Below are 25,161 nucleotides of genomic sequence, written 5' to 3'. Positions count from 1 at the left end.
TCAAATGGTTCAATATTTCCCCCACCACAGACATAAAGTACATATTCACTCATACAGCGAAATGTATGATCCTTTGAGCTAAATAACCTGCATAGCTTCTCTCTTTTACAGGCATATTGAGACATACACGTGTCACACTGCTAAGAGCTTTTCCTTCCATTGCCTCAGTCCGTATGCCCTAATTTTGCCTGTGCACGCTTGAAGGCTGGAGTGTGAAAAATTTAGGCTACGGCACTTTGTTCCCCTCTGCCCTCATTAGGGAGTACACTGAGGTCCTCGCTCTCAACCAAACCAAAATAAACCGGGTGAGAATCCTGCGGAGGATCGTCGAGTGACTGGTTAAAATCACATAAGACGAAGCAGAACAGATGCAAACTAATGTGCGGGTAAATTACAGCACACTGCTTTTAAAAGATGCAAAATGAGAGCGTCTTGTTCACTCTGTCTTATCTCCACAGTCTCTGTCTGTCACATGCAAGCTGTAATTTAACAACTTCTCGATAAAGATTAACTGCTTTTTGATAACAATGGAATGCTCTCAGTCGCCTATGCTTTTGTTTTTAAATTAAAGAATTTTTATTAGAAAGAATTAAATTAGAAAAAAATAAATAAAATAAATAATAATAATTATAATAATAACAAGAATAATAATAATAAAAAAACAGCATACATTCTGAGAAAAGTCGGAATTCTGACTTTAATCATAGAATTCATGCTGTTTTATTTTTTATTTTTTTTGACATGTGTCCCTAATGCTCTGTATAAAGGTAATTCCTCCATGCAGATAAGTTGGTGGCAAACACTCCTTCTCTTCTGTTTGCTTCATGCCCTCATTGAATTTGACGTCTACATCATAGTGAGTCATCTCTGCACGGCTGCATGAAACTGCGGTGACTTTGTTTTACACACACAAATGAGTGACCAGTGACTTGTAAAGCAGTTGTTTTCAGTGTAACTGAATCATTACAATCAGTTCATTCAAAATATTAGTTCAGTACTTCCTCCATGACCGGAGCACAGACTTTGCCTGACACTGGACTGAAATACAGCTAAATACACCAGACTCCTCTGTTAAATATTGAGATTTTAGACATTTCCCTGGTAATTGTTGGACATTATCCTATGTTTTTAGGATTGTTAGGTCTTTTTAACTGATCTACAGTTTGGCATTGTTTGGCTTCATTCTTGTGTCGGACGTCTCTTCCTGTGACGGCACTCTGACCAATCAGTGGCCGGCATTCTGGCGACGTAGTACCGGCTCAGCACGCTTGGAACCTCACCAGAGCAGGTACTAAAAAAAGTACCAGGTACTATCGCTAGTGGAAACACAGCTTAACCGTGCCGTGCCGAGGCGAGTCGAGCCGGTGGATAATGATTTATGATTGACTTCATGTGTTTAAAATCAAGCATGAAGGTTGATACAAATCTATTATTTTTTTTCTGTGCAGGATTTCCATAATTGCAGAATTTCTATGGATTTTCTCCTGGAACTTTTTTTTAAAGTGGCAGCACCACTGACAGTGACCATCAGGTGCCGCTCTATATATTGTTTAAGACTGTGTTTGTAGAGAGCATCCTACATCATCACTCTTCCTTCCGGTTAAGTTTTGATCTTCACTGCGCAGGACGATCTAGAGAACCCAATGACTGCAATAACAGATTATATTACCACCTAAACAAAGAAGACACAGACTCTTTTTCTTGGATTTTTAGGGGTTTCTATATTTCACACTCGGGGACACTGGTTCATGTCAGAGATCTCACGTCTGTCTCCAGCAACTCTTAAACACACTGTAAGAAAGTAGTTCACTGTGAGATGAATCATTGCGACAGTGGTGAACAAAGCAGATTATCAAAAAACAACACTGAATAGTTTTGCTTTAATAATGTGTGATATGTCATATTCTGTACAACAAGTGCTCTGGATGGACGCTCACAAGTATCATTTAAATGGAATGTATCGTTCGTCTATAAATACGGGAAGATGCACTTCCTTTGTGTCGTAAATCAATTTGTCACGTTTCCGTGAATATCTCGCCCTGGACGACAAAATAATAATATCGTAAAAGCGAGGCTTATGTTGGGTGAATATAAACACGAGTAGTGTCCTGTTTCTGTCGCCATTACGCCGTGCAATTAGTTTATATATATAGTTCATAATGACACTCTACGCCAAAATGTTGCCTCCCCCAACTTTAATCTGAGTCGTATCGATGTGTTTCCCAGTAATGAATAAATAAGTAAATAAATAAAATGATGATGATGACATAAAATGTGTGTCATAGTATATCTGCTGACAGAGTTTGGTTTCACTATGTGTATCCATGACATTACTCAGCCTGTCCGTATTAATTACAGCTGGCAGTTTATACTTTATTTTGTTTGGATTATGTAGTGTAAGCAGAGACGCTCTCAATGATTCTAATTTCTGTGAAAAAGGATGTTGGATTTTCGTTGGCTCGTCCATACACACACGGCAACATGAATATTATTCCCCCTTGTCCTTTCTCTGCCCCTTTCTGTCCCCCACCTCTCCTCTGTCCCCCATTTTTCCCTTCACCCCAACCTGTCTTGGCAGATGCTGCACATCTTTGAGTCTGGTTCTGTGAGAGATTTCTTCTTCTCTCCACTGATGCCTAGTGTTTGCTCATTGTGTGTGGGTTTCTCCGCTCTCCATTATGTGCCTTGAGATAATGCGTGTTGTGATTCGGCGCTATACCAATAAAGTTGAATTGAATATTCATTTCTGTGTTTCCATTAACAGCACCTGTCAGTCAGACCTTTGTCTTTTGAAAAAGCCTGTTGATGGTTTATTCATTTTTAACACTACAGAGTCAGGTTTGGGTGCAACACATGCCACATGTAAAAAATAATGATGATGATAATATTAATAATAATACAGTCACTTGTGTGATGATTTTTCATATTTGATATAAACACTTTACGAGACAAAGAATCTGACACGGTGACTGGACTGAAGTGTGTAAAATAAAATATAGACATAAATAAATAAATGTTTGCTTTCTTTTATGTTACACACAGAGCAGTGAAAAGCTTCTGCAACCTCCACCACTGTACGTGGACTACAAGCAGACACTCGGCCCACGCTTGCATAGCCTAGAAATGGGGGAAACAGAACTCTATAAAGAGAGATTTCCCACAATGACCTTGGCCTGCATCGCCAAACCAGCTGCTTTATTAAGCACATCTCTCTCCAAGGTCCTGTAATGTTAATGACCGTTGCAAATGGAATAAATTAGAGTATCAATAAAAAGTTTCTTTTTTTACAAAAAAGTTTTAGGAATGCAGTATGTCCAGTAAACATATAAGGCTTTTCCCCCCCCCCCCTTGTTTGCTGCAGTGCAGTGGAAGTGGAGCCCAGAGAGTGAGCGCCCAGCATCGAGGTCAAAAAGCTAAGACTGTTCTCATTTTTGCATTGCTCATAATTTCTGTAAACATGTTGATATGTACTGAGTAAAATTAGTTTTTTGTTTTTTTTTACGTCTAAATCAAAGAAGCAGCCTGAAAAATAAGCCAATTGTGGATCGGTGTGAGTAACGCGCGAGTGCCGTGCCTCGTGACGGCAAATCATGTTGGCCTCTTCTCCGGATTACGTGGCGGCAGTAATATAAATTCATAAGAGAACAAAATGCTCCGTAAACACGTTTCTGCTTGTCCCAGAAGTCACTGACGCTGAAAACCATAATACAGTGTTCATGTGAAAGCTCTTCTTCCTACACAATAAGCTCACAACTGTAACCTAAATAGCTTACAAAAAAAAAAGTGTGTCAGATGGAGGGAAGCATGCTCCCACAATACTGGAGGTGAATCGACGGTGTGATGAGTCACATACTGTACATCCCATGCAACAATACTAAATGAATTTTGGAGGGTTTTCTCTTTTATAACCACCTAAAGATGCAAAAGGTAAGAGATTATATTTTTTTTTTTTTCGACACGTAATATATGCATGCAAAGAACCTACTCTTTTTGGTTCCCATCATGTCGTTGAAAACATGTGGAACAGACGGGAGCCTTCCTATCCTCCACGAGCTCGACAAGTCTGGATAGCAGAGACACTTACAATTATCATAGGAATTATTGATTTGTTACTATTATGTAAAAGCGTACAGTAGTTGCAGCAGTGAATCGTGGGGGGGAATCCTAAATATTGCAGGAACATAATTTAATGCAGTGCTCCATTGATATACAAGCTAGGGATGGATGAGAATGTCGAGGGTTATACAGTGCACAGACCACACAGGCATGTTCTGAAATAGAAATGTATGGAATCTTATAGCTATATTCAGAAGTATTCAGCATTTAACATTCTCATGCATACGACCACAAGAAGCGAGTCCATTGAAAAATAGTCCAAGCATTGTTTTCCGTGTTTTGTTTTTGTTTCCCGTGGAAATGGCAGAAACCCTAATGAGACATTAAAACATGTGCTGCTGTCCAGAGTGTGGATCACAGACGGGGAGAGGAGCGAGCAAAGGTCGGGGCTCACTTCTGCATGTCACACTGCAACAGGAGCACGATGGACGGGTCGCTCTTCGCTGCCTCTTTGAACTCTTCCAACGAGATCTGGTCGTCGTTGTTCTTATCCATTTTGCTGAAGATCTTGTCCACCCTCTGCTCTGGTGTCAAACCGTCCTCGTTCATCTTCATCATGATCACGGTGCCCACCATTTTGTAGATGGCCTGTGGGTGAGATGGAGTGAGAAATTAGCCGAGGGTTGTGCTTGTGTTATGTAATAATAATCCACTGGAGCCCACATGCGTTCATTTGGTCATGTGGACATGGATCAGCGGTTTACAGCTGGGGCCACTCGTTTACGACAAGTGTTGAACCGTAGACACGTTAGTTCAAATCAACTCAACAAAAGAATCAAAGCTTAAAAATAGAATTCCATCACAAGGAGGACAAACAGTCAAATGTAGGACATGCGAGTCAGTTACAGTAGCATCAGGTGATGTATGGCAACCAAGCTGAAAGTAATAATAAAAAATAATAAATGTGAAGAATCTGTCTTAGTAGAGCACAATAACACCGCTAATTCTTATTTTGTATATCGCGTTATGAGGCTGGGAAGACGTGCAGTCAGGAATTCATCATTCTGACAGGACCAAGCTGATTTGGAGGATGGAATTTATTGGAATCCAAATAAAAAAAGGGGGAATTAAAGAAGGGACGCTTAGATCCGTTGGAAGGGAGCGCAGGTGTTTCTTGTTTTCTGGAGTATGGCATTGTCAAATATGTTATCACACACTGGGCATTCATGTTCAAAAGGTAAAAGGAGCGTGAGGATGTCAGCCTAGGATGTGAAGACCGGGAGCTTATATGAAATTGATGATGTCAGACAGGGATTAAAATGTGTGGTGATGGGAAAACAAGAGCAGAGTTGTTCTAAGATTGGGCTGAAACTCTCTCTGTGCTTGAACCTGATGCCTCGTGTCACCTGCTGTTTTTTAAAGAAGGAAGGAAGGCCCGATAAAACGACAGACGGATGGTTGAATAGAAGTTGCGGATGAATAGCTGAAATGATTATGTTCAGTAGATCTGTAGATCTGATCTAGTTTTTTCAAATGAGAGATGAGCAGATGCAAAGTCACCTACTTTGTTTTGATTATACAGTTAAAAAGCATTGAGTCATAGGAGCATGTGACAAATATTGTGCTTGACATGACCTGATAGAGCAGTGGGGGAATGTTAGAGAACATAAAAAGGTGAAATCCCACAGATACTTGAGAAGAAACCACATTTATCACCGCAGGAACTATCAATATGTTTGAAGACGTGTCAGGTTTACGATACTGGTGTGTTTCCAGAAATGGCTGCAATTATGTAACTCAATACAACTGCAGTTTTGTCGTTATGGCGTGGCAGGTGTGTGTGTGTGGGAGACTGAAAATGGCAAAAACACAATCGGTCCCCCCCGATGAGCGAGGGCTTAATGACTCGCTAATCCCTTACCTCGATTATCTCCAGCATCTCCACTCTGGTGATTTTGCCGTCGCCGTCCAGGTCGTACATGTTGAAGGCCCAGTTGAGTTTCTGCTCAAAGCTGCCACGGGACGTGATAGACAGAGCGCAGATGAACTCTCGGAAGTCGATGGTGCCGTCTCCGTTTTTGTCAAAGGTCCTGAAGGCGTGTTGTGCAAATTTTGATGCATCGCCGTAAGGGAAGAACTGCAAACGTGGAGATAAGTGTTCACCATTTCACCTCAAGTTCAGAGAGGCTGCAGTAGCAGCGAATATTAACAGTTTTATGTTGGAACATTGCCACGGCATGATTAAATATTCAAAAACAGGACATGCAGGGAAGAAGAAGAAGGTGGAGAAGGAGGCGGAGGATGCAGTTCACACAGACCTTGACATAAAGCTGCTGGAACTCGTCCAGATTCAGCCTGCCAGTGGGGCAGTCTTTCAGGAAGCCTTTGTACCACTGCTTCAGCTCGTGTTCGTTAAACTCTGTGTTCTTCACCAGATCCTCCATCACCTCTGGAGTCAGCTTGCTGTTCTGCTTTCCCATGGTTACTGTGGTGCAAGAACATGTGAATAATGCATTTATCTCTGCTTGAATGACGGAACTCTCAGCAGCACAGCACAGAAAAACACCATTTTTTTTTTATATCCACTTCAAACATGCAGTACTCTAAACTGTCGAGAGTATAAATGAGTTGTTTTTTGGAGCTTGTATTCTGTTTATGAACCCTCAGCCTGTTTGTGCCAGCCGGTTGGCCCGGGTGTAGCACTGAGCTGGATCATCCCTGACAGTGCAGATCCAGTTCATCAAATGTTCGATCGCCGCTATCAAATTTCCATTGAAAACTCTGTCCGATAGCCTGACAATGACAACAAAGCATGTGCTCCTAATAGAGGCACCGCTGCAGTAAATCCACGTCGCCTCAACACGGACAACAGGCGGGAGCACACAGAGGGGCCATCTGTAACCGCACGAGCTGGGACTATAGGTCACAGCTGAGAGGCCTGGTGTGGGCAGGGTGTGGGCAATCCACAATCTACAATCTAATCTGGCTTGAAAATATATACATCCATCCATCTTCTACAGCTTTATCCTCCTCATGAGGGTCGTGGGGGGGGGGATGCTGGCGCCAATTCCAGCTATCATAGCCTGTCCATCACAGGGACACATAGAGACGAACAACCATCCACTCGCACCTACGGTCAATTAAAAGTGTCCAATTTGCCTAGTCCCCATTTTCCATGTTGTTTTTGGACTGTGGGAGGAAACCGGAGAACCCCGGAGAAAACTTGAATATACAGTCCTAGTGATTTATTTTGAAGTACCACAAGGGTTTGTACCACAAATGTTAAGTCCGGCTCTGCCTGTTACATGTTTACATTTACAAATTTAAAAAAAACGATCAACAGTTATCTTGGGTGTGCAACTCAGTGATCATGGTCAGTGCTATCTGTACTTAAGCTCATCATAAGCATTAGAATAAGATAGAAATGTGATGGCTCAGTCTTTATTTTAGAAACTGTTGATCTGTGGGTATTTTCACTCACAACTTCCTCTGTAATTCACAGGAACAATGTCAGACCCCACCTTTCTTTCATCCTACATCAGCTGGGATTAGCACCAGCAACCTTGCAACCCTCATGTGGTGGATAAAGACAACGGATGGATGGATTGACACGACAGAAAGGCAAGTATAATTTAAACAATCATGGTATGCAAAAGAGCAATAACCGTCAAACCTTGAAGCAGATGGCCTGCAAGACCTCGCCAGCTGCCAGTTTATTAGGTGTCATGTGTATCTAATAAAGTGGCCAGCGTGAGGATATCAAGGAATAATTTTCAATTACGGTCAATCATTCCCTTCTCTTATACCCACACTAAAAAAAAAGCTAGCAGCCACATCAGGATCCACACTGTCATGAATTATTGACTGACGATGTGGCAGCAAGAAAACGACATAACATGGCCAGGAATTCTGCGTCATTTCTGAATACAGATGTTCACAAATGAGGCTGCATAACATGATGTGCGCATCCAAGCACGCGGGGCCATTGTGAGATTGTTGAGCACTTGAGTCCTAACATATGGTCCAAATCTCTGCAGCAGCAGCAGCAGCAGCAGCTTACAGGCTGGACAGCTCGACCACAGCACTGCATTGGCTCTGCAGGCCTTCCACAACAAACGGCACATATTTGTGCTGCAGCTAAAATCAGCGTCTTTAATGTTCAACCGCCCCCAGCTGCCACTGCCCGCGTCACATCAACCCCAGCCCGGCGAGCATGACTGCTGATTACAGAGCCACACATCTTGGTTTTTGTCCTGTGGAACACGTGAGCGCCAGTGAATGACCTTGAGGACAAACATTTTTGCTCGAGGAAAATAGTTTCGCAGAGACGCGCTGGGCTGAAGACGCGGCTCGACATCACGCGTCGCGCGTATGCGTCGTTTTTTCTTTTATTTTTTTGGAGACATTTGCGCCGCATGACGCACAGGCCACGGGTGTGAACGAGTCGCCGAGGCCACACAGAGCAGAGGCCAACAGATGCTGTTTTTCTTTCACGTTATGGGCAATGACAACTGAGTTAATGCTACTGAAGCTAACCGCCTCCTGAGAGCAGCGAGAGAGAGGGAGGGAGGGAGGGAGGGAGAGAGAGAGAGAGGGAGAGAGGCTGCTGCTGCTGCTGCTGCATTCCGATGGAAACGACGCAGTGACAGTGTTTTCACATTACATCCCACCATCCTGCTCCTATAAGCTCATCTCATCATGCAAAAACAATAATTAACCATAAATGTGTGCTGATTACAACACAGTGTCACAGTGCCAGAGCCACATCGCACGCGCGTATAAAAGCCAATTAATTACGCAGACATTGGTGACATTTTGTCCATTCGTCAAATGATCTCTCCCTCTCTCTCCGTTTTATTGTTTTTCAGTTGGTTTTTTTCTTTAATCAAAACGCCTCGTTTTAAAGGATGCGCAGGTGCCAGTGTGTGCCAGCCCCTCCGCTCGATCCCATATTCCTCCAAAACACAAGGTAGATTTCTATATATATAAAAAATAATAATGCGTGACACGCTTTAACATAAGCCATCCATCCATTCCTCCCCTGCACATATGTAAATGTATCTGCAGGCAGGCACTTCTTACCTTTTCACAGCCTGTATCTGCTGATTCTCTGGCGGAATATATCTCTGCTCCGGCTTCTGTAAAGTACAGAAAACCCCCCTCTCCGGTGGAAACGGGATTATTCTCAACACTGTTCGCTTCCTCTAAAACACACACACATATACACACACTCACACTCTCTCTCGCTCACACACATACACAGATGCTAATGAAATTTCTGGATTTTCCCGACCTTATTCCAGATGAGGCGCAGCAGAGACCGATCCCACGCCAGTCTTTGGTTATGCGACTACAGGAGCGCGGCGTCACCCGTGCGCATCACAGGCTGCTCATGAAGTTGCTCTGTCGCTCCACTTGGTTCCTCCTGTCACTTTATAAGCGGGTCCTTCGTCGTGATGAGGATGGTCAGTGTGAGATTTCCCCATCAGGAATCAGAACATTGTGTGATGCCTCCAAATGTTATGAAATCAGGACTTTAGATATAAAAAAAAACCTACTCCCTCCTTTAAGAAGCCTAATCATCAAATATAAAGCTCGAAAAAGCCAAATGTTGATTGTGTACAGGACCAGGAGACACCTCAGCCACACCCCTAAAGAGATTTTCTTTTAATTTGTATTCAGCAAAATTTCATTTTAATGATTATTTCCAATAGGATTTATTGTAAATGCAAGGTCTCCCATCGTCTCCCATCATCATCGAATGTGTTGCCAAGGTCATGAGCGAGGGCCCAAGCTCATTTACTCTGGATCCTTCATTTGTCTGCTCTTGTATGGGCAATAAAAGTGTTTAATTTAAACATGGAGTCAGCCAATAAAATAGACCACGAGTTGTTATTTAATAATGAACTTTATAACCAGGTCCTTGATCATGATGGAGGATGGTGCACCTGAGATTTCATCAATGTGTCTAAATTACCTGACTGAGGGATTAGAATTTAGTCCCATTGTAATTTAGTGTGGCTTAAAAAAAACATAAATCAGATTTACTGATCATAACAAAGGCATAATGTTCACTGTACAGGGTCAGAAGTCACCTCGGCCACATCCATGCAAGAGATGCTGACCAAAATGTTCCATTTTATATTCAAGTCTAGATAATGTATTATGCCATTAAATTATTGGCTAAATCAAGTGTTAGTCGACAACAGGGTCAGGTTAAGTTGATTGTGTTTTGCCATTTTGTGTAGGAATTAGCCTACCTCAAAATCTACCTGTGTTTATTTTACTTAATGTTGTATTATGGGGCATATACAAAACTTTATAGGCCCTTTTATCAAGTTTTCCTCTTATATACAGACAACTTGAGTCCAGGAGGTTTTAGCAATCCGGAACTAAAGTACCAGCCCTTCCAATTTTTACACCCAAAATCAAAATAATGCCCTCAGGACCATGAGACAGATAAATGTGATAACACTGAGGACACAACCTCAGTGTCCTCAGTTAACTACAGCCTTGTTAGTGTGGCAAATCATATTGTGGTGACTGATAATTTGTGGGGGAAAGATGTGGTGATGTGCATTTTCTAAACCTCAGAACAGATCATTTCCCTAAGGTGGACGACTCTCCTTTATTGCACGATCCTGTGGCGCTCAGTCAAAACCTAACGAGAATGGCGTGTCATTTTGGCAAAATATGCTAAGTAGACTAGCATAGATAATGTGTTTGTAAGTGGATTTTAGAGGTTAAATTAAATTATTATGGAGCTTCATATGTAACAGACGCACATGATCATGGTTCCCCTCTGAATATTGTTGTGATTATGGTTAATGTTGCTATTAGCAGTGAAATGTAAGATATTCTCTCAGTGTGTCTCTGCTGAGGCTCTGGCTGCACTACCAGGACACATGAAGGTCTCTGCACACCAGATATAGAGCCCCAGATATAGGTCACCTTTCTTAAATCATGCATTAAAGCTCAGTTAAGTCTTGCAGCCAAAAAAAAAAGAACAGCTGTCAGGACCCAAATCCAAGTCTGGATAATATCTGGCACGTTTCCACTGGTTCGCCTTGACTCGCCTTGGCACGGCATTTGTTATTTTGTGTTTCCACTAGCATAGTACCTGGTACCTGGTGATTTTTTTTAAGCACTTGCTGTGGCGAGGTTCCAAGCAAGCTGAGGCCACTGACTGGCCGTCACAGGAAGAGACGTCCGACACAAGAATCAAGCCGAACAATGGCGAACTGTAGATCAGTTAGAAAGACTTAACAATCCTAAAAACGTGGGTTAATCTACAACAATAACAATCTAAAATCGCAATATTTAACAGAGGAGTCTGGTGTATTTAGTGACAGCACTGCTGATATTATATGATAATATTTTTAATTAACAGATTCTAATTATTCAGTTAAACGTTGAGTAGGTACTATTTTGGAGTGGAAAACCAACCTAAACCGTGCCGTGCCGTGCCGTGCTGAGGCGAGCTGGGACCATAGGCAGAAAAGGGGCCTTTGTCTAGTGAGCCAAAGAAGAACAGTTCTCCATCACAGTAGTAAATAAAAATAACTATACAGTAATGTCTCACACACACACACAAAGCTCGGATTACTTTGTTTCATAATTTAATACTCACGTACAGTACAGTATACACATAAGATTCCCTTTACATCTCACAGACACAAAGCAAACACTTAAATACACAGATAACGTTGTAGCACCAGCGTAGAGTCCTCCTGATTTCACTCAGCTCTCTCGAAAACTCTTAGTCATAGTGATTTCCAAAATAAAACACCTTAGCGTGTTCTCACTAGGCATGGCTTACATGTAATTATCTTTACAGCAGCATTCACTTACAAAGGTTAATCAATTAAAAAGGATGCATACTGTACACCAAACGTGGTATACAAAAGCAATACTATAGTATATACCCATTTACGTGGCCATTTGGGTTTTATTAGTGTAACATTTCTCACGTTGTCTGTGTGTATTTTGACCGTATCAACACAATGGTTCATAAAAACATATAAAATAAAATTAAGAAACTGTTCTCATGAAGAGTCTGTAGAAATAGTTGCCATGTTGCAGTCTTGCATACTGAAACATAAATATATAACATGTTCACAATGCTCTGTTTTTTTCTTCCTTTGTATAGATGAACAAGAAACCTACTGTCTTTATGTGTTGTGTTTTCTTAATCGATTTAAAAAGAAATGCAAATTATAATAAGAAAAAGAATGACAATCTGTTACACAATAATGTGAAAAAATAGTATCAAAATGATTTTCGACATCTCTCCGTCCAAAAAGCAATTATAGTTCAATGCACCATTTTATTTTCAGTATAGTCATAGATATGTTTTTTTTTCACCTTGATAAACACCAGTAAACAAGATCATACAGTGAAATTTGACAAAGGGAAAATAGTCTTAAGGTATAAAATGTTTTCGATATACATTTGTTGTCAGATTATGAATATATATATATACAGCATGTGTCTGTGAGCCAAATGTCTACGTGTTTAATGCATTCCATAATCTGAATGTTTATAGAAGGGGAAAAAAGTGTATACCAAAACTCTGCAGCCACAGCAAATCAAAGGGGGAGCATGTGAGTAGCGCCCCCTATTTCTTCAAAGTCCCAGAAGAGAGGTTCACCGCCCTTTTCATTCTCCTTTATTTATCTGTATTTGAAACATACGATTTCTTTGCTTAACCGTTAGTGCTCACTACGGTGCACCCATGGTAATTTACGGTGGGAATAATACACAACTCCTTATATGGACATCCTGGGGTGTTTATAGGTTACATGTACAGGCTTTTAAAAAATGAAGGGTCTTTCTGCTTGGTGTTTGCATGTTCTCCCCATGTGAGCGTGGGGTTTTCTCCATCTAGGTGTGAATGTGAGAGTGTGTTTGCCCTGCGATGGACTGACGACCTGTCCAGCTGGGACTGGCACCAGCGACCCTCATGTGGATGTGTGCAAATGTATTACTGGAACATGTTTTACAGCAGAATACAGAGAGTTATTGCCTGAATTTGCAACTCTCTTCAGCTTTATTACACAGTGTGATCTGCTCAGCACCAAACAGCACCAAAACCTTTTCTAAAAGGAGATAGGATTATTGGATTTAAGTTCAGCAGGTGGTCTAAAACACTTGTTTATAGAAGGTGATAATATGACAATGTCAGGTGGCCAGAAAAAAAGTATTGATTTAAAAAAAATCAGAAAATGAAGCTGAAAAATGTTTATGTTATGTTGACATCACATAAGATACAAGGTGATGTAGTGGAAATAATAATTAACCCCTGTTATGTCATTAACATGATGTTGGGAGTCTGTCCAGGAGCTACAAATCTTTATTCTTTGTCTGGTTCTCTTGGAAGCTAGGGCACGGTTTCTTTGTCATGAAAAGGTGTTAAAAGTAGAATTTATTTTTCGCGTGTTTGTGGCCGAAAAGGAAGCGAACGCCTGCTTCTGGGGACTGTGAAGAAAGTGACTCACCTCATGACTGTGAAACCTAAGACCTGGAGATGTGGCCTTGCTCAAATAGTATGCTTGGATTCATGGAAGGGTTTCACTTGGTCTGCTTTAGTTTGTCGATGTGGTAGCAAAGCTTCAAGGCCGGCCCCAGCTTCAGGCCCAGGTACTTCATGATCATGTCGCTTTTTAGGAGTAACAAAGCATTTCCATCGATTTCCTAAGAGAAGAAGGAAAGCGTGGTGTTAAACCAGTGATCATCTCGTCTTGGTATTCTTCTTGCAATGACCTCTTAAAACAGACTTACATGTTTTCTAAAGATATCCACATGGGGTCCAAGAGCATGTGGGTCTGCATCCCTGATGAACCACACGACATCTTCCACAGACCAGGTGGTTGGGTCCTTATTTGGTGGAGCTTTGGACTCTTGAGACTCTGAAGATGCATTATAACCTCCTGGAGGAACAAACCAGAGAAAGGAGAGTTTATGTTTTCTAACCTGCGGAGAAATAAATACTGGGCACAATCTGTTTTTTTTTTTTGTTGTTCCACGATGTCTCACCTGTCCTGTTGCTCTCTGGGAATGTGTTAGGACTGGTTGATGACTGTCTGCACATGCTCATGGAGGCTGAGCCGTTGGAGAACTGCTGTGATGAGCGAAACCTGTAGGAGGCCTTTGGCGAGTAGGAAGAGCTTATGGAGCTGAAAGCGGAGTCGCCAGGGTCTACGGAGTAGCGTTTGCCATCTGACTGGTCTACGTGGTAATCTTCAGCCATAGACGTTTCAGCTACAAACAAGATACAAGTCAAAACTCAGACCTGAAAGTACTTCTTTACCTCAACACTTCAAGCTTCAACTCAAGTCAAAATTCACAAGTACCATCTGACTGGTAGGAGTCACCACTGTGCTGGGTAATGGGCTGATCACTGAAGAGGTTTTCGCAGTGCAAGCTGCGACAGAGTTTCTTCAGGAAACGAAGCACATAGTCAATACTGTTGACCACGGGGAGGCTGAGAAGGTGCTGCTTCCCATCAAACGTGGCTGGAAGAGCAAAACAGGGACACCACTTGAAACAAAAGCACAGTTTGGATGCACTTTCTTACAAATAAGGTTAACTTCCACTAATGATATCTTTTTCTTTTCTTTTTCTGAGTTCCACCTGAGGTAAAATGGTAAGAAATGTATTGAAGGGTATTGAACAAACAGAAAACAACACCTGAGTGGGGTCTTTGTACAACACCTGATATTTTTTCTCCCCCGTAGCCTTGTGTGAGGAGGGTGAACACGGTTTTCTGCTGAAAGGCGCTGTCTATGCAGCCTTGGACGGCTTGCTGCAGCACCACTGAGGGCCTGTCTGGTCCAAAGTGATCAGGAAGCTGCTGGATCTTCTTCCTGTCCAAGTTGGGGCCCGTGTTGGCCTGCTTGTTGATGTAGATACAGACTAGTACAGAGAGGACACAGGTCAAGATAGGCTAAGAAAGTGCTAAACGATTTTTGGTCTGTGTTGTGTGATCTTTTATGTGAGTCCGAAAACAAATCCAGAGTGGATAGTAAAGTCTAAGAGAATATTGAAGTGTTTTGTGTCCTACCTGTGAGCACCTGGGGCGTGGCTGAGTGGGGGATAGTGGCAGCATCCTGAGGAATGGAGCTCATATCAGGCTCAGGGGTGCTGCTGGGTGGAGAAATAGCCAAAGGCGTCATCACCATTCTGGGTTTGAGCTGCAGGAAAATAAAATGTTCCTGTGTTTATTTTAGGCACATCATTTATTTACACACACTAAATGATGCAGGCAAAGTAGTTTGGATACCCACTTTATATAATATTGTTTCTTTTTATAATATATTTGATATAATATAAATAAATGTCTATGTTTTCAAACAAAGACTGACTGTGAAGTCTCTCTCTCACTCTGTCAGACCAGGGTCCCACAAACTCTGGAGAGCATGGAGTCTGTATGTCTGCGTCTTCCTGTGTACACATGCATTTTTAAACACGCTGCATGCCCACACCACATCTCACTCCCCCATTTCCCTCTAATCGCGCTGACCTTGAAGCCCGGCTTTCTCCCCCTCTTTTTTGGCACTTTGAGTGGAGGGAGTGATTCTGGATAACGGTTAGGAAAATCCATCTTGGCAACATTACGGAGTGGGGGTCTCCCTCGTTTCCTGCCTGGTATCTTCCCCGACTGACTGGGGATGAAGGAGGGAGCCACTGCAGCTGATTGCATTTCACTGTTGTTGCCGTCTGATTTCTGTGCCGCTGCTGCAGGTACACTCATTTGGAGCTGGAGACAAAGGAAACAACAACTGAGTTTGGGTATAAGAAAATATTTTTTACAAACATGCATTTTACTTCTCAGCCTCAACCCTCCTCTCCCTCTGTTCCTTGGGAGCTACATATTAAAGAGCAGCATCAGCATCAATGTGGAGCAAACACAGGGGAAGCAGGAGCTTGGCATAGTTTGCTCAACAGCAATATACAGACACTGAGAGACTGCAGAGGACACAGCTGAGTACTGCGGTAAAATGAGAGCACAATTTAGCAGAGTACTGTGAAAATCGAACAAAACAAAGGGCAGCCATGCAGGGGCAGTGGTGGAAACAGCACCTCCATCCTGCACTGATAACACACCAATAACCCTGAGAGAGGGGGAGGAAGTAAAGAGAGAGAGGGGGGATGTCTATTACCTGCTGTCTTTTATTGTGAAAGCCCAAGAGCGAAGCCCTTTAGTTTTAAATCCAGGAGCTTAAAAGTGACAATAAATCCCTCACAATGCACAGAAAGCCATCTTTGTCTTGCTGTATGTGGATTTCCCTTGTCTTCTGTTGGTTAACACTGCTGCTGCTGCTGCTGCTACTGCTGCTCGGCACACAGGCTGCAGACATCTCATTAGACTAATGCATTCAGCAGTGGCAGAGGGAGGGGAAAATTGACTTCACCATGGCTACCCAGCTATGAATTACCATCATGATGACAGTTCTAGCCCTAATCTTTAATAAATAGTAGAAAGTAGCTTCCAGTAAAAACACACATGACACAAGTAGCAGCTGCAGCACGGCTAACCAGGATAAAGAAACTGCAATTTATTTCCCTGAAAATTATCTTCCTTAAAGGCAGATTTGGCAGAGGACCCAGTTTGGCAAACAAACAGTAACCAGTCAGCAAACACTCACCATGCAAAACAGATGTGGAGATGTGGAGTGTCCCTGTGCTCCGTGCTGTGTTTCCAATATATTCCCTGCTACCAATAGCAGAGCACAGACCCCAAAGCAAGGCGGATTCCACTGTAATACTGTATGTGTGTGTGTGTGTGCATTAAAGAGAGAGAGGAGAGAAGGGCTCCACTGTTGTCATGGCAACAAGCCTGTAAGCCCTGGAACACCCTCACTGTTGTCTGCCATGTTTTGTCTGCAACTCTGGCTCACTGCTGTGGAGATATAATTAGACTGAGGACAAAGTCATTGTGAGGAAATTCATATGAAAGTTTGATAATATGAACATTATTTTTTTACTTTTCCAGTGCATTGACGTGTGTATTTTACAGGGCTTATATTTGCATTTTAGTAGCTATTTTATATTTGAATGAAATATCATTTTAGTCATATGCTAAATTGCCAAATATCAGCTGGATTTTAAACATGTAGAGTTGGTTTATGTGTTCATATCAACAGATATCTGCTGTGAAAAAAGGTATTTTACACCATTATATACACGTTGTATGAGTTCAAGTCATTCACAGCTTTTTAATTTTTATTTTTATTTTTAGAAATGTCAATGATCACAGAATTTGACAGACATAAAAAAAAGCTGGTGGTGCCCTGAGACGTTTTCACAGTACTGTATTTGGGTTAATTAAAAATAATACAGTTAAATAATATCTGATAATGTAATTGTAAATGTGTTTGTGTGAGCAAAAAGGGTTGTTGAGTATTTTACAATATTTTTTATCACACTATATTTTATGACATATAGTACATTATATATTTTAAATGTAGATACCATTTTTATTGTATTATTATGTGTGAGCAGGAATGTATAACTTCTCCTTCACATTATGTCTGCAGTGCAGTTCATGACTAGAATGCTGACGATATTATATTTTTGACCGAATACAAAAATGTGTCTAAATTTATCCCAGTTTAAAATCACACTGTGTCTTCATGCCTTTTTGTCTCCCGTGTAAATCACTTCATGTACCATGTTTAATAAGATAAGACGAGGTAAGATTAAATTCGATAAAATGAGATAAGATGTAGTAGATCGACATGAGTAAACATCAGTGGCGTGCACAGACATTTGGAAGTTGTAGGGGTGAAAAATTAAAAGGGCAATTTTTCTCCCCACATCACTTTATATCACCAAGATGAGCAGGACACTGTCATGTAGGGGTAGTAGGGAACTTCATAAGGGTACCCTTATGAAGTCGCAAGGGCTTCATATAGGACACGACATCTATCCACTAGGAAGGCACTGCTTTAGTTAAATAAAATGATAATAATAAAAAACAGCCAGTAGAGCACTTCCTCCTGTGCACGCCACTGGTAAACATGCATAATAAACACAAGGATATATAATATAGAAATATATATATATGTATATATATATATATATACATATATATATATATATATATATATATATATATATATATATATATATATACACACACAGTGTGTGCATTCTATGCTATTGTATGTTTGATATATTTTTTTTCTTTAAATTTCCGATTTAAAAAATAGTTTGTTGCTTACAAAAAAGAGAAGTAATATCCAAATGAAGTAAGATAAATGTCGCCCTCTGTTGTCTGACAGTTATGGTGTTTATGTCTTTGCTAATAAAGTTTTTTTTGACGTCATGTGAATTCAAGATGGCGGTACGTATACCGCTGTGTATAAAGATGTCACCCTCAGCTTTACTGGGTTTTAAATCTCTTTTTACGGAACAAAGTTCCTCCAATAAGCTGCTAAAATCGTTACCGGGGCTCTGCAGACGAGGTGAGAGGAATATTTTGGGACTCTGTGACGGTTGAAGTGTTTGTCTGGTGGTGTAAACTGTCAAAGAGTTAACCTAGGTAGCTAGTTTACACTGTGTCACAGCAAATCTTACCATAATTATTTATGACCTGTTATATAAACGTTTTATTTTCACTGTGTCTATCCCGGTATGGGTGTCAGACACTTTGGTTTTCGTCTATAAGAGCGACATTGTCGTTACTTTACCCGTGAGTAAGCGAAAATCTACGTATTGTTATTGCTATGACGATATTTGTGATGTTTATATTGTGCATGTGTATATCGTTTTACGTATATTGTGCAGCCCACATCCTTTTTGTAGTAATTATTCCTCATGCACCTACATACACTCTATGGACAAAATATTGGGACTCCTGACCATCATTACATCAACAGGGACTGTACTGACAACAGTACTTTAATACGGAGTTGGTCCCCCTTTTGCAGCTAGACCAGCTTCCACATGTCTTGGACGACTTTCTTCAAGACTTTCAAGTGTTTCTATGGGAATTTGAGCCCATTTCTTTCTGTAGAGCATTTATGAGATCAGGCACTGATGTTGGATGAGAAGGTCTGGCTCACAATCTCTGTTCCAGTTCATCCCAAAGGTGATCAGTCAATTTCTTCCACACCAAACTTGTCAAACCATGTCTTTATAGTCATAGCTTTGTGCATTGGGGCACAGTCTTGGAATAGAGAAGAGCCTTCCTCAAACTGTTGCCACAAATTTGGAAGCAAGGCATTGTCCAAAATGTCTTGGTATGCTGAAGCATGTGAAGGTGTGGTCACATACTTTTGTCCATATATGTTTTTCACAAGACTTGATGGAATGGTGCAAAGCTATGTGTAAAGTGCAAAGTTGGTAAAGAGCAAACCAATGTGAATAGGCCTTGATGAAGTCATGATTTAAACCTAGTCACAATCAGGAATGGGTCAATGTACAATGTTATTGCACACCACAATGTGGTGCGCTCACAATAAAAATATCAAATATCTAATAATTTACTTTGTCAGGATGATCATGAATAGGAAAAGTCTCTTATTTTATGTGAGCTTGCATTTTCACTAAAAATCAAATATCCTCAGATATATGATTTTGTTATGTCCTATCTACAATTTACAATTTGGTAATATAATGATATAGTAGCTTTACTTGGTTTAGTTTCTGTTACCTTTGTGTTCCTAAGCTTTGAAGTAAATGTCCATGTTTTGTTAACTTCTTAATCTTCTAAAATCTTATGGGCTAAAGTTTCTGTGCTGTCTTTGTTGTGGTCATGTCTAAGTTTATTCCGTGAAAGCCCAGTCGGCAGTGGAGGAGGATGGTGTCGGTGCTGCCACCTTCAGCAGCCCTCTGGATCACTACAATGGGCTCATCAGAGAAGGAACGCTGCGAGAGGATGAACATCAGAAGGTAGTTCTGCAGAAACTGAATGAGCTGCACAAAACGTTGAGAGGATACAGCAACACGCCAACATCCATCTTCTCCAAGGTAGTGATGATTTTATACATATGTGTTTTATGAGTGTATAATTGCTTTCATTTTTTTTTATTTATGATCTTTAAAAGTCATTAAAATGTCATTAAATTTTCAGTTTTTCTCAAAACCCAAACCTCCAAAGGGCTACTACATCTATGGCGATGTTGGTAAGGAATACATAGTTTGAAATATGTGTCTAATCATTTCTGAAAACAGTGTACATCATGTCTTAATTTGTGTTTGACTTGTTCTCTTGTTGCAGGCACCGGAAAAACGATGGTCATGGATATGTTTTATTCATATGTGGAGACTGAAAAGAAAAAGAGGGTTCATTTCCATGGCTTCATGTTGGACGTGCATAAACGTGAGTTCATTTCGTACTAGGACTTGGCGGTATAAAGAGTTTTTAAATTGTAATAACACAATATTATTTATGCAGTTGCTGTGAAGCCACATTTGCATTCGCATCAGAGGAGCAGAGCAGAGCAGGGCTGCACCTTTTATCGCTTTTCAGCCCTGTTTACTGTTGAGCTGAAATAATCAACTTTGTTCTGTCATTCTTCTGGACTCCCAACAGCCACTAGGGGGCAGATAAGCCAGCTTTGCATAACTGAATGAATGCACAAATGAAGAAGTTATGTTTGAAAACGTGGAATTTCTCCTTATAACTGAAAAAGAGTGTTTAGTGCAATGGGAAACATTAAAAGATGCATATTTTTATGTTTAACACTGAAGACTGTAATCCAGAGAGTTTGATTTATTTTTCAGCTCCAGACATAAATCTTTAAAAGTTGAGTCAGTGAAAAAACAAGCATTGTGCTTGCTGAACTTGCTGTAATGAGCTTCTACATCCTATTCAGTCACCACGTTCAGATTTGTTACATTTAAGGCACCGCAGACGGCATGTGTTTTATATGCACATTGCTGACGCAGCAGTTCACACAGGTCCAGTGAAACCACCGTTAGTCAAAAACTATTTTTAAACAGCTGTCCTGTAATAAGTCAGAAATTACTAACTTACTTACGTTTTATTGTATGAAAGATAATACAATGCCAGCATTTTTATTCATTTTCTGTAGCTTTGAATTTATTGAACTTTTACATCCACAACAAATGGTGCATTCACTGAATTTGAGGTTCCTCTTTAACAGTTCTTTGTTCCTCCTGCCCATATGTATGTGTGCATATCATATGTTCACGTGACATAAATGTGTACTTTTTTTTTAGGGATCCATCGGCTAAAACAAAGTATGCCAAAGAGGAAAGTGGGTAAAATGGCCAAATCTTATGACCCCATTGCTCCCGTTGCTGAGGAGATCAGTGAAGAGGCTTGTCTTCTGTGCTTCGATGAGTTTCAGGTAATAACATTTCATTGCTCCTACATACCTCAGAGCCTGTAACAGATACTCTTGCATTAGTCTGGTAGCCCAGAGTTGATATCTAACATAACTTTCAGGTCACTGATATAGCTGATGCCATGATTCTCAAGCAGCTTTTTGAGAATCTGTTTCTGAATGGAGTTGTCGTCGTGGCCACTTCTAATCGTATTCCTGAAGGTAAGAAGCAACATATGTGTATAACTGCATGACATAGCACATGTAAAACTTGTATGCCTTTGTTGTACATAAATCACATCACATCATTTTCATCACATTACATGTGTTTGCATTTTCAAAGCCATTGTTTTAGCTTTCAACAAACCAAATGAAGTAAGAGTAAATAAATATTTTTGTCACGTTCCCTCAGATTTGTATAAAAACGGTCTGCAGAGAGTCAACTTTGTGCCTTTTATTGCTGTGTTGCAGGTAACAATGTAGACCTTGTTTTCTTCTTTCACAATTGAAGTCTTCTCACTTCCTCTGCTGTTTAATATTTTTAAGGCATCCTTTATTTCTCACATTCAGAAATATTGTCAAACTCTCCGGTTGGACTCTGGGATAGATTACCGCAAAACAAACAAACCATCTGCTGGAAAGCTCTACTTTCTGTAAGAAACTCTGGTCAATCAGTCACTGGCTTTGACCCGGTGTGTAAATGCACAGATTTATTGTATTTAATATTCCCCTGTTGTGTTTATGATAGCTCCAGTGAGCCTGATGTGAATGCAACACTGGACAAGGTTTTTGATGAGCTGGCTTTTAAGCAGAATGACAGTAAGTGAACCAACTAAATGGTATTTGACCCTAATTTTACAGCCGAGAGTGTATCATAGAAATGGCATTTTCCCACATTATTGGGTTTAATTACCGTATTGCTTTTCCTCGCAGTAACACGACCCAGAGTTCTGAACGTTAACAACAGAAAAGTCCGCCTGAACAAAGCTTGTGGGACCATTGCAGACTGTACGTTTGATGAGCTGTGTGACAGAGTAAGTTTCTCTGAGCTCTGTGTATTAATGTTGGCTTTTTATGGTCAATTATTTGGTCTTGTCTGTTAACACAAGAGGTTTTTCAGTGAATATACATTTTCAGATAAAATTAGTTAGATTTCTTTTTTTTCTTTTTTTGAATGTATGAAAATGTGAATTAAAGGGCAACTTAAAGTGATTTGAGGACTTCCAGTGTCTGACTGTGAGATATTTCAGCCTTTAGGGGCCAGTGATTACCTGGAGATGTCCAGGCTCTTTGACACCATCTTTATTCGTCACATTCCTCTGCTCACCCTGAACAAAAAAACCCAAGCCAGGCGGCTCATAACGCTAGTGGATGCCCTCTATGACCACAAGGTTACGCAGCGTCTTTATGCTTATTTAAAAATAAAAATAAAAATGAATATGTTTGATGTATGCGTGACAATTAAAGTCATTTTCAAATCGCTTCACTGTAGGTGCGGGTGGTGATTCTTGCTGACCACCCTCTGGAGGACATATTTGTTCATGATGGGGATCACAGTCATGACGAGAGCCACATACTCATGGATGATCTGGGACTGAAAAGAGTAAGCAACTTACATTTTTTTCAACCTGCTAAACCAGTTTTTCATGTTGGGTGTGTACTTAAAGTCTTAAAATCAGGTACGGCCATAAATGTAAATACCTCTCCCACAGACGGGCAGTCCCAGAATACATACATAAAATACAGAATCTAGCAAATGTTGAACAGTTCCTAGTTCATTTCCTTTGTTGCACCCCCTCTCGCCCCCTCATTTCCTGTGTTCTCCCTCCACACAATATCTATTAATAATAATTATGTATGAAACGACGTGAGTGTGCTATAAGATGTGTGTGTAAATACTGACAAAGACTGAAAAATGTCAGATTATTTGTGGCCCTTAAGAAATACTTCAGATTTTAAAAAGACTTCCAACAAGAAAGGATTTGGTCTTCTGTTGGATTGTCGTTTTTATTATAATTTAAATTAATTTGTGTGATGCTTATCATCGCTAATTTGGCAAAGTTCACTGATTGTTGTTAGATACTGTGTGGTTTGACAGGAAGAAGCCAGCAGTCTGTCCATATTCAGCGGAGAAGAGGAAATGTTTGCCTTCCAGAGGACAGTGTCTCGACTCACGGAGATGCAGACAGAGGACTACTGGTTGGCGGGAGACCGAAGCAAGAAATCGCAGGTTTAACATCCGCGGGGAAAAAGTGGACCACGTTGCACAATGTCCTCACTTTGTACACGATATTCCCTTTTAGTCAAAAACTGCCTGGACTAAACGTTAATACTCCTCCTCATGCAGCAGAAACCCAGTAAGACTACCGAACTGGATTAGTACTAATGTACAGAAAATATTTATTGATATTTAAATGCCTTTAATCATTTTACTGCAACATTTGCACTTCAAAGAACATGTTTTTTTGGATTTTGAGTGTCATATTACTCCTTATTATCAAACTGTGGTCCAACAGTATTTATTTTTTAAATACAAGGGGGACGAAGACTGGGCAACTTTTGGACTTTTGGAAATGGACTTCCAAATGACTCTTATGAAGATTTTGATGACATTTTAATGGTGTTTTACTATGCAGTGAAACTCAATGAGTTGTTGGAGATAATTATGCAACAATTATATAAATACAGTGACAGGAAATTGGTCCAAGTATGCAAAGGTGAGTCCTTATTCCTGATCATTTGTTATGTTGTTGTAGATGAACAATCACTTTTGACTGTTCATTTATTTCCATTTGCAGGTATTTTTAAAAAAGGAAATAACACATGCAAAAAAAAGAAGGGTTTATATTTACATATTCTATTTTTTTTAATTTTTTTTTACGCCACTGTCTTCCTAAATGAAACTAATAAGGTTTTGGGTGTGTGGGTCGATGTTTCTAACTGGTTGCTGATTTACATGAATCCTTTTCATTTAAAGTAATCAGTATTCAGCCACAGGGCTGTGTGGGAAGTGAAAATTAGGGAAAATACTTGACAATGTATCTCATGTACAGACGAGAGTGTTATTGGAACAGACACTCTGTCGATGTTATTTAATCTGGTAAAAATCTGGATATTTTTCTGCAAACTGCCTTGTTTGTATTGTTGACTCCCATTCACTTTTACACAGAAGAAATTCGATTGATGTAAATCAGTGGAAGATATGTAATGATTTAAATCATATTTATATTGACATGTTGTTTGTGTTTGTTCACTTAAATCTTGTTGACACTACATTATTCCTAATTGATTCATTGATATTTCCTACTCAGAGGACGACATGGCCAGCCACCTGCAATGTAAAGACAGCTGGGGCCCGTTTCTGAAAGCAGGTTCAACAAACTCTGAGCTAAAACCTTAACTCTAGGTTGACCAACTCTGAGTTTTTGGTTTCAGAACAGCTGATCAGCTTTAGTTCAGTTCAATCAAGTTAAGCATGTGCGTTGGGAAAAAAAGTCAGCGTCAATGGAGCTCTGATACTACGATTCACCATGGCAACGGGTAAACAAAGAGCACAGCCTCCATTTTAATCCAGTTGAGCAGAAATATTGACACATGCCAATGACCATGACATTTATCTTCAAAAACAGGATTGAAGAGAGCAGTCATATGGATCAAACTGATAAAACATAGTTTACTTATGGACCTATAATTATAAACCCCAACTTAAGTGTCCATTTTCAAACTGAAACTTTTTTTGACTCTATTTTACATTAAAACATTTTGCTCAATGCCACAGAGAGTGTCTACAGTGATTATTAGCCTACAG

General features: G+C 40.4%; 3 protein-coding genes across 4 annotated transcripts; 1 reads left to right on the top strand and 2 right to left on the bottom strand.

Moving 5' to 3' along the window:
* Positions 1-1,701: 1,701 nt before the first annotated feature.
* vsnl1b (visinin-like 1b) lies at positions 1,702-9,464 on the bottom strand. Its single transcript, XM_044048177.1, has 4 exons — positions 9,139-9,464; positions 6,375-6,541; positions 5,978-6,193; positions 1,702-4,704 (listed from the first exon to the last, which is right to left on the bottom strand). Exons 2-4 carry the CDS (start codon positions 6,534-6,536, stop codon positions 4,507-4,509), a joined length of 576 nt encoding a protein of 191 aa, XP_043904112.1. The 5' UTR covers positions 6,537-6,541; positions 9,139-9,464; the 3' UTR covers positions 1,702-4,506.
* Positions 9,465-12,868: 3,404 nt separating this feature from the next.
* On the bottom strand, positions 12,869-16,827 carry LOC122782531 (sex comb on midleg-like protein 4). 2 transcript variants are annotated; one of them, XM_044046895.1, is made up of 8 exons: positions 16,704-16,827; positions 15,578-15,814; positions 15,119-15,248; positions 14,770-14,970; positions 14,409-14,570; positions 14,092-14,316; positions 13,837-13,985; positions 12,869-13,749 (listed from the first exon to the last, which is right to left on the bottom strand). In XM_044046895.1, the coding sequence occupies exons 1-8, from the start codon at positions 16,704-16,706 to the stop codon at positions 13,627-13,629; spliced, it is 1,230 nt and encodes a 409-aa protein (XP_043902830.1). In that variant the 5' UTR covers positions 16,707-16,827; the 3' UTR covers positions 12,869-13,626. The 2 variants fall into 2 exon arrangements, with proteins under 2 accessions (XP_043902830.1, XP_043902831.1); XM_044046896.1 differs by lacking the exon at positions 16,704-16,827 and adding an exon at positions 16,218-16,411.
* Positions 16,828-18,391: 1,564 nt separating this feature from the next.
* afg1la (AFG1 like ATPase a) lies at positions 18,392-24,585 on the top strand. The gene is made up of 13 exons (XM_044046725.1): positions 18,392-18,524; positions 19,826-20,031; positions 20,135-20,186; positions 20,282-20,383; positions 21,247-21,377; positions 21,476-21,575; positions 21,766-21,824; positions 21,924-22,006; positions 22,102-22,172; positions 22,287-22,387; positions 22,604-22,744; positions 22,846-22,956; positions 23,452-24,585. Exons 1-13 carry the CDS (start codon positions 18,398-18,400, stop codon positions 23,587-23,589), a joined length of 1,422 nt encoding a protein of 473 aa, XP_043902660.1. The 5' UTR covers positions 18,392-18,397; the 3' UTR covers positions 23,590-24,585.
* Positions 24,586-25,161: the final 576 nt, after the last annotated feature.

Source organism: Solea senegalensis, linkage group LG16 (genome assembly GCF_019176455.1).
Source record: "Solea senegalensis isolate Sse05_10M linkage group LG16, IFAPA_SoseM_1, whole genome shotgun sequence".
NCBI lineage: Eukaryota > Metazoa > Chordata > Actinopteri > Pleuronectiformes > Soleidae > Solea > Solea senegalensis.
The sequence above is the reverse complement of the archived record's forward strand: the minus strand, read 5'-3'. Positions and strand labels throughout refer to the sequence as shown.

Coding starts and splice junctions, on each gene's coding strand:
- afg1la (XM_044046725.1), top strand. CDS start 18,398: ATGGCGGTACGTATACCGCTGTGTATAAAGATGTCACCCTCAGCTTTA. Junction 22,007..22,101: donor GCTGGAAAGCTCTACTTTCT/GTAAGAAACTCT, acceptor TGTTTATGATAG/CTCCAGTGAGCCTGATGTGA. Junction 22,957..23,451: donor ATGATCTGGGACTGAAAAGA/GTAAGCAACTTA, acceptor GTGGTTTGACAG/GAAGAAGCCAGCAGTCTGTC.
- vsnl1b (XM_044048177.1), bottom strand. CDS start 6,536: ATGGGAAAGCAGAACAGCAAGCTGACTCCAGAGGTGATGGAGGATCTG. Junction 6,194..6,374: donor TCCAGCAGCTTTATGTCAAG/GTCTGTGTGAAC, acceptor CCACGTTTGCAG/TTCTTCCCTTACGGCGATGC. Junction 4,705..5,977: donor AGATGCTGGAGATAATCGAG/GTAAGGGATTAG, acceptor TCTCACCCACAG/GCCATCTACAAAATGGTGGG.
- LOC122782531 (XM_044046895.1), bottom strand. Junction 14,571..14,769: donor CGGGGGAGAAAAAATATCAG/GTGTTGTACAAA, acceptor TTGCTCTTCCAG/CCACGTTTGATGGGAAGCAG. Junction 14,317..14,408: donor TGACTCCTACCAGTCAGATG/GTACTTGTGAAT, acceptor TCTTGTTTGTAG/CTGAAACGTCTATGGCTGAA.